The sequence below is a fragment of the Amblyomma americanum genome, chromosome 8 (genome assembly GCF_052857255.1).
Source record: "Amblyomma americanum isolate KBUSLIRL-KWMA chromosome 8, ASM5285725v1, whole genome shotgun sequence".
NCBI classification, from domain to species: Eukaryota; Metazoa; Arthropoda; class Arachnida; order Ixodida; family Ixodidae; genus Amblyomma; species Amblyomma americanum.
The window spans coordinates 1,551,421-1,560,358 of record NC_135504.1 but is presented as its reverse complement, the minus strand read 5'-3'; the positions used below and the strand labels follow the sequence as shown (position 1 = coordinate 1,560,358).

General features: G+C 47.1%; 1 protein-coding gene across 1 annotated transcript in view; it reads left to right on the top strand.

The window, feature by feature from the left end:
- Positions 1-8,938, top strand: part of LOC144101614 (uncharacterized) — a 112,677-nt gene that overhangs the window by 31,916 nt on the left and 71,823 nt on the right. The window contains exons 17-19 of the mRNA XM_077634756.1: positions 3,898-3,924; positions 6,794-6,883; positions 8,514-8,612. Coding sequence (XP_077490882.1) covers positions 3,898-3,924; positions 6,794-6,883; positions 8,514-8,612 — 216 coding nt within the window. The remainder of the gene's footprint in view (positions 1-3,897; positions 3,925-6,793; positions 6,884-8,513; positions 8,613-8,938) is intronic.

Genomic DNA, 8,938 nt, shown 5'->3' with positions numbered 1-8,938 from the left:
GCTCCACGTGTGTCGTCACACTTTTCCAATTATTGATCCGGAGTTTCGAGAGTAAAAGAGTGTTTGACGCCGCCGCTTTTTCTGCTGAACAGACCCTGAGCGCTGCCACGTTAAAAGGACGCACAAATGCGCCTTGCGGAGATTTATGGGTGAGCAGAACGAAGTGTGAAGGTTGTGACAGAAACGTGGCTTAATACGCATTGCGACGAATTTGAATCAGTGCTTTTCATTTACCCCGAAGTCGAGCGCCGTTCACAAGCCCATATCGGCATTCGCGCACTAGACCAACTCGCACGGTTCGTGTTTTCACGCGTAGAGACAGTCACTGCCTTGCGCACGGCAGTCAGCTGGGTAACCATTGTGTTGAAACCAAATTTTCTTATTTTTCCCTAGGTTACCGGGTGTGTAATAGAAAGCGGGAGCAACTAATGCCTGCATATAGATCCGAGGTGGCAAGCCAAGGAACGGGACTACATGATGACAGATGATAACATGATTTAGTGGCTTCGGGCCTAGCGCGAGTGCTCCGTCCAGGCCGCTGCCCTCTTCTTCGTATTCGTAACATTACCCTGGTCCTCTGAGCGATCGTCCCGATCGATTGCTAGAATTCCGAATCGTGAGGTGACGATGAGCATGATCATAAAAGATAGAAAAAGATCAGAGGCTTGCCACAGAGATGAACGGAATGATCTGATGAACGGGTGTCCCCGGAGCTTCAGGTCCAGCGGTCGATCGCCCACAGTCGAAGATCAAGGGTTAAGAACTTGCCGGACAGCTTGGGTGGGGGTTGAAGAAGGAAACCAGCGCAAAAGACGAAGAGACAGGCAAGTTGAATCAATCGATCATTTTCTCCTCTCTTGCCGGCGGTTCGCGGTTCAGAGAAAGCAATATCTGGAGGTTCCTCTTTCGGGACTAGGACTGCCTCTGTCTTTACAGTTCTTCTATCGTTCGGTGCGAGCGCCAAGGGATTCCCGTTAAGCAGTGTATGCGGCTACCTTCACGATTACATAAGTGCAACTAATCGATTATCTTGTTAGCTATATACAAAATTTTTTCGCATGTCCAAAAAAGGGTAGATTGATTCTATTCCGGATGACTCATACCTCTTGAATTCATTTTATTTTTCCAATTTTTTTTATCTTGATTCAGTCTTCTGACGTTTCCTTCCCGGCGCAAATGCTTCATTGGCATTCTACTCTATACCTTGGCCAATCCCCCCACGTGGGTATGTGCCATATTACTTGAGGAGAAGAAGAAGAAGAAGAAGAAGAAGAAGAAGAAGAAGAAAAAGAAGAAGAAGAAGAAGAAGGAGAAGAAGAAGAAGAAGAAGAAGAAGGAGAAGGAGGAGAAGGAACACAGGAACAAGGAACAAGGAACAAGGGTCGTCGTCGGGACATAGTGCGTCAGGTCCTGGTCGTCGTGTCTTGTGGTCGGGGCTGGGGACGGGACGGGGGAAAGCGGCTGCTCGGTTCACTGGCCAGGGCGAGCTGGGGCTGAGCCGGGCGGCGGAGTGCAGGTCCCCTCGGCCGACGACGATGACGAGCAGAAGAGGCCGATGTTCCAGGGACCAGGTTGACGATGAAGAACCCGCACCTCCACAAAACGATCCAAGATGGCAAGCCTAGGAACAGTACGACAGATTATAATATTATTTAATGGCTGTGGGCCTAGCGCGAGTGCTCCGTCCCACGCCGCTGTCCTCTTCTTCGTCTTAGTAACAATATTTGCATTCTGCGGCTGTTCATCGTGGCAGAAGATGGAGGTTAAATTGAAATCTGAGTGACGGTTTAGTTGTAGTGGACCATAACAGCCAGTAGGGATTGCTTTACCAACTCGATGTGAAAGGTACCGGTGCAGGATCGGAATAAAATCGAATCATGTTATGCAGGCGCTCCCTCAACCTGCTCTGGGTATGCAGTCAGCTGATGAACCTCTTTTTATTTCGCAGTGGTGGACTAACTCACTAGAACCTAGTAACCAATACGTTGTGCGGCCCTTGGAAAAGAGCTATTCCTCGTACGAGCATGCTGGATTCTTTATCTGAGTATGCTGAATATTAAACAAGATATCATTTGAGAACAGCATCTCAGCGGGATTGCCTTAAAGGCCCCGTTCTTCAGAAAAACCGTAGTGGGCTGTGTGGACGTCGGCGTTGTGAGCGAAATACCACGGGCATTTTCTTGGCCGGTGGTCCCAGAGAGCACCTTAGGAGGCAGGTGGGCAAACTAGGACACGTGGCGTTGCCGCGTCATGACAACCTACCATGCTGAGAGTGAGCAAATTGCCCAGCATGAAAGGGGCAGTTAAATTAATTAGTGGTCGCTCGGAAAGAGCAACCTGGGCAGCAAAAGACCCACCGCTGGGAGAACCTGAATCGCAGGGCAGTGGCGCATCGCTTGACCGCTGCACCACTGCGCCTGGGTGCTTATAAGGAATCCCAGGGATACATGAATGTAGACTAGAGAATGACCTTCTGCATACATGGGAATGAACCCATTATGCTATAGCGTTATACTCTTAAGGCGAAGCTTAAGTCACCATTTCAGTTTTTCTCGTAATCTTTCCTTAAAGGTACCGAAGTCACTGATGTGGATGCACTTATTGAAGTCATAATCGAAGTGAGCTTCAATGGAGTTCCATACGAATCGGTAGTGATCTTTTCTATGGTTTGTGAAAGGCCTAAGTCCAGAGACTTTAGGTCTACGGAGAGCCTCAACAATCCTCATAGAGTCATTCTGCATTGCAAAAATGCTATTGTTTTGGGTGGTGGATGTGTGAGAGTTCTCATGGCGTGTGTCTTAAATTCCGTGTTCAGGAGTTAGTCTTGATGTGGAGGGGTTTATAGAGCAAACAAAGACAAGGACAACATAGACGATACACACAGAGGCGCTACGCACACACAGAAGAACCACCAAAGCGCTCGATAGGAATTTTTAAAGAAGATATAAAATATGCCGTAGTGAACAGATCATGGTAATATGGAAAATATAATATATTACATTCAAGTAACCCGCTGGACTGTGACGAAGAGATCACTACAATAGTTTAAAAATGGCACCAAATGACTTGAGATTAGGCGTATGTATGAGAACCTTCGAACCAGAGAAGAGTCACGCATAAGCAAGACATTTTTTGTCAAGTTGTTTTAAGTAACGTGCAGTCCATATTTTTTCGCGGGGTTTGTTTTAACAGCTCATGCGAATTGAGTTCGCATGAATATAAATGCCTGTGTTGATTGCGTGTGCCTTTTTAATGTTATTATTAGGTCCTGTGTTGTCGTAAGTACACTGCTGCATAAAAGTAGACAGAGAACGCGAGCAGACAGAAATGCGGGCCAGAGATTTCTCGCGGTGCAGATCCTGTTATGAAGATATGCTTAGGGTGCCTGACCAGATTCGTTAACCTGTCCGTCTACACACTTATGCCGGATACGCCGTTATAGGCAGAAAATAATTGCAGTCATTTCCGTAGTATCTGCACTTTTGCGCGCGACTGCACGTGCCCATGTCGACAAAATAGAAGGCAAGGCTAGGAACTCCTGCCTTCTCTCAGACTACGTCATTGGGCACACGAAGGTGCGTTAGCGTCAAAGATGACTTATAAGGCGGAGAATGTTGCGTCGTCTGGGCACATCGTTCGTACTGTTCCCAAAGCACAGGCCAAGCCGTTTACCGTAGGTAAAGCTTAGGTTTAGGATATAAGCGTAGGAGTAGATGAATGCACTAAAAATTGCTACCTTCATAACGCTGCTCATTTTGAACACGATGTATTTAAAAATACTTTAGTCGTTTGCACTGCGCTGGAAAAGAGAAGGTTTTTGAGCAATACGCATCCACCTGCTACTGCGGTCGCAGGTGTAATACGTACTAAAATGCGGCTATTTTCTGTGTCCTGCAGCTCAGACGACGGTGGCTGCAAGCACTGGTAAGTGGCAAAAGACGTTCTGCCGGTAGATTGTTACACGTAGCGAAATATATTCAGACTTTCTGTCTCACATGGGGCACACAGCAGTGTTAATTACAACTGCTCTTTACCCTCACCCTCTCCTCATCATGCACACCGGTTCAAAAGGCCGCACGGAAGAATTTTTCTACTGTTAGCGCATTTTCTAGAATCGGTGAGAACTATCCAGACCTTGTGTCCTTATTGTATCTGAGAACACTGTTTCGGGGTAGAAGGTTGCACTAGAAATTGTCAATTACTTCCTATCACGAGGGATGAGTTGTGACAAAGCCGAAAGCTCTGATACTGTCACTGAAAAGTAAATAAAGTTCCGCGGCTGTTTGGTTTTTTTTTAAACATATGCCGGACAATAGTCTTTTACTTCATTTTTTCGCAAAACCTAAGCCACGATATGCCTATTGTGCTTAGCGACTTGCGAGGAGGACCAAATGCCGGATGCAGTTCTACCGAAATTATTCTGACACACGACACTTAAGAATGAGCCAGAGCATGCTGCTGACGCCAGTGGCATTTGTGCACTAACATATAGAGACACTGTTCACAAATGTGCTTTATATCTGCTTATGAGAGGTTATTAGCAAAGCTGCACTTGAGACATGAGAGTGAAATGTGGTTGTGAGGTATAACGGTATAGAAAATTCGTTTTGTAAATATTAATTCTTGTGAATTATTCTATCAGTCCATGGGCGGATACCTGACACGTTTAATTTGCCGAAGGTCGGGTTCGTCACTGCGCTGTCATCTTTTGACGCATGTTCGCAGACATCGCGGTGATTACGTTGCATAAGAACCTCGCCAAGAAGTCGGCATCCTGTGTACTTCTTAGTTCTCGTACCACGGCGCAATTGTCCTGTTCTGTAGAGCGTCCCGCTCGTCACGACTGGCGCTCAGATCGGCGGTGAATCCCGCATGGCCTGCGCATATCTGGCGAAAGCTTAGCTAGCCGCGTGCGTTCCTTTGCACCTAGTTGTACACGAATCTTAAGTATCGCATCATCTGAACCGTTGGGGGCCAGTCAGGAGAGCCGAGAGTAGGTCAGTGCTAACAGCGCAGTGTCCGGATAAATCACGTCGCTGCGATGCAGAGCATTGCTTTTCGAGAATGGAGAGCGCTGCATGCCAAGTAGCTGCCTGACATTACAGTGGACATTCAGAACGCCTCGTGAATGAAGGGACGGAGAGAGAATGCGGAGCAGTCGTAGAAGTTCGACAAACTGCTGCGCTATAAAATGAATATTTATCGCGCCTAATGGCAGCGATGAACTAGAGGTAGAGGATGCGCCTCGCTTGCATGGAGACCGAGGTTCGAATACCGGTGTCTTGCGATCCGCCATAGGATTGAAAATTCCACGTGTCGATGCAATTGCATAACCAGGCCGAAGGTGCGGCCTGATCTCGGTGACCAAGACCGGCGACGCAATCCCCCGCCAGATCCTCCTGTATGAATAAACCAATTCCCCTGAAAGGGTGAACATGCACTGTGCTGTTGTTGAATAGCCGGCAGAAGAGAACGAGGCTGTCGGATGGCTCATAAATCTGGATATAGCTGCCAAGATAGAGGAGTTGTATATTATTGACGAGATGGTGGTAGTTATAGTGATTAGGCTTAATAGCAGACAGGAACAAAAGGTGAAACAGGTGCCTATATCCAACCATGTTGACCAGATCGTCGAAAGCGTCTACGAAGCGCGAAATCTGAAATGGTCAAGGTAGAAAGACAGAGCACTGTACTGGTCGGCGACTTCATTGCCAAGGTAGGCAAGAAGCAGGCTGGAGACCTGGCAGTAACCGTCCGTGGCATAAGCTCAATGAACAGCAGACGGTAGTTTTTCGTGGAGTTCGCAGAGAGCATGAATTCATGAATCATGAATACCTTCTTTCGCAAAAGTGAAAAGAGGGAGTTGACTTAGAAGCACCCAATGGCGAGATTAAAAATGACAGGATTCACACTGTGCGCTCTCCCTGGCGTCCTGTAGGACGTGAAGGTTCTCAGAAAGGTGCGTTGTTGTGACCACTGGCCGGTAAGCTCTCGATTTAGCTTAGAGTTGAAGAGAGAACGGGAAAAAATAATGAAGCAGAATCTCAAAATAGCTAGCGGTTAGAGGGAAAGTAAAGGAATTCAGCATATCATTGCAGAAGAGATATTAGGACTTAAGTGAAGGCGACGACCTTAATGTTCAAGGAATGAACGATAATTTTACAGCCATCATTACGGAGTGCGCAGCAGAGGTAGATGGTAGGCTGGCTCGAATGGATACCGGCAAGCTCCCTGAGGAGACGAAAGACCTGATTAAGTTACGCCAAAGCATGAAGGTGTCTAACCCCGCAGACAAAACTGAAAGAGCTGTCAAAGTTTATAAGCACGAGATAGCCGACATAAGGAAGTTTAATATGAAGCGAATCGAGTAAGCTTTAAAAAATGGAGGTAGCCTAAAAGCGGTGAAGAGCAAACTAGGCATAGGTAAAAACCAGATGTATGCATCTCCTTCAGGAGCAGCCTGACTAAGCACACTGCACAACAAAGGCCAAGTGGTAGTCAAATCATGCTCTGTTGAGAGAACGCTTTTTTTTGGTTCTGGTCACCGAGACCAGGGCGCACCACAAGCATGGTTATGCTTTTCCATCGACACGCGGAGGTTTTTTTTAATCCCGCTGAAAAATTGCTCGGCACCGGGATTGAAATCCCGGTTGTCTTGCACGCGAGCCGGATGCTCTAACTCTACGCCATCGCTGCGGCACCCAGTGCTGGGAATGACCCAGTTCTTTTTTTGAATACTTTGGAATCCTCTAAGTTCTTCAATTTTTCACCTGCACATTCGTCATTCTTGCAGGTGGCGCGCAGTGTCCCGAAAAATTAATAGAACTGTGCAAGAAACATAACCAGATTTGCGTGATGAGAGACGGCCAGCCAAGATGCGAAGGTGAGCCCCAGGAGTCTTACTTTCGCAGAGCCCGTAAAACGCACTTGTTCACATTCTATTCGCGTCATTGTTTGGGCCCCTGCTTAGGCGCTGGCATAGGTGGGCTATTGCCAGGTTCGCTAACACGACGCGGCGTATGATTGCATTTGAATGGAAAGGAGAAATGGATTGGTTCGAAAATGTCTTGTCTGGAATACTCTTATAATTAAAGAATCATTGAGAGAGCGAGTCTTGTAATATAAAAATAACGTTATTCTCGAACGGAAAGGTTATGCGCACACATCAGTTCTAATAATGTAGGTTAAAGATTTCGTGCCAGTGACGCTCTCTAGGAGGTTCTTCACGGATCAACACTACGAGCCACTCGCTGTGTCCAAGGGAAGAACGCCTCGGCACGTTCCAAGCAAAGCTGGGAAGCGCCCAATGCTCCCCCCGAGGGAATGCGGTGTCGTCGGTGTGTGACGGTGATTTGTGTGTGAGGGCAGACGGGCGGGCTGAAGGGACGATCGCTTCGCCAAGGCCGGCGAACAGCACAGAGGCGACCCCAGAGAAGAGAGCCTCTCCAGACTGTGTTTCCTTTCTTTGGAGTAGTTGTGAATAAATCCCAGTTCGCTGGTCTCAAAATTATTCGATCTCCCGTATGTCACTGAAAAACAGCGTATGAGGTCGTTCCAGTGTGCAACGTTTTCCAGCCAGTAGGGAATCGAATATGCCGCTTCTTATAGCAGCGCAACAGACACGGACGCTGTCAGAAGGGGACACACAAATGTAGCGTATTCTCGTGTTTTCCTCGACGAGTATTCCGCAACAGTCCGCTGTCCGACGCTGTGCAGCGTGCAAACACAATCGATCTACGCGGGCATGAGCGCCGTTGCGGTGTCTGAGCGCCTTAGCAATGCTCATGTACGCACCTTCCGAGAGTTGGCCCCGAAGCAGGGTGTAGCTCTCCGGGCCACTCTGAGGTCTCATCTCGCAGCCCACTTCTCTACTGAGATGTGCTTGAGTATTCTCGGTCGTTTGCCGAAACAAAGTTTAACATGCTGGAGTGTTTCACATGGCGGCTGTGCAGGCGCTCACTCTGCCGCGTGGCCCTAGTGTAGGTCGGTGTTTCATGTTTCGTAGCCATGACTCCATGAGCTGTAACTATTTATAGCAGAGCTGGAGTCAGCGTTGCGCTGTTTTTGGTCGCGCGGAGTTGGTGGGAATCAAAATATGAAAAAAAGCTGTTCGTATTAGGTTAGATTATTAGATACATTATGTGCATTCGATTCGGTGTTAAAAGTGCACATTGCGCGGCTTTGATAATGTGGAAAAGCAAGACCCTGAAAAAAATAAGACGAGTAATCAAATATAAGCAGAAGCAATGCTTTATTAAAGAAAAAGGAGAATATATAGGGAGGTTTGGTAGCAACTGAACTTTTCTTGTCTCTAGAACGTAACGAAACAAAAGAGCAGCATTACACGGTCCCATATTTCAGATCGACTCTTAGCAAGTCCTTTATTGTGAAAAACTTAACGCATAGTGGCCATAAAAAATGAACAGCCTGGTAGGAATCGATTACGCCGTTTTTCATCGCTGTAAGAACGTGAAAATGTTAAAGGTAATTTTTTCTTTCTCTTTCCGTTACAGTGGAATCGACTCGTCATTGCAGTCAGGCAAGACAAATAGAGTACTGCACAAATATCGGCATGGATTGTGAGGAAGAGGACGGCATTACTAAGTGCAGAGGTGCGTCCCCACATAAACAGGCTTCTAGCGATGAAATCGATATGACTGACAAATTCAGTTCATTCTCTAAAAGCGTATTAAAAGCCAATAGTGTTGCGCATGTTAACTTACCGTGGAGTTTCACCGTATCTCTTCGTTCATCGAGTGAAGATTTATTTGCAGCTATTAAGCGCTTGTTCATGACTTCTGCCGCATCGCTGGTGTAACCGAGCGTACGAGATTACCGCCGCTCGCTCATAAATGGCGTCAGAGTGGTGCGCGCCGAGAGGACTGGTACTTGAAGAAAGAGTGTTTGTAGAAAATAAAGAGCGGTTTCTAACTGTACG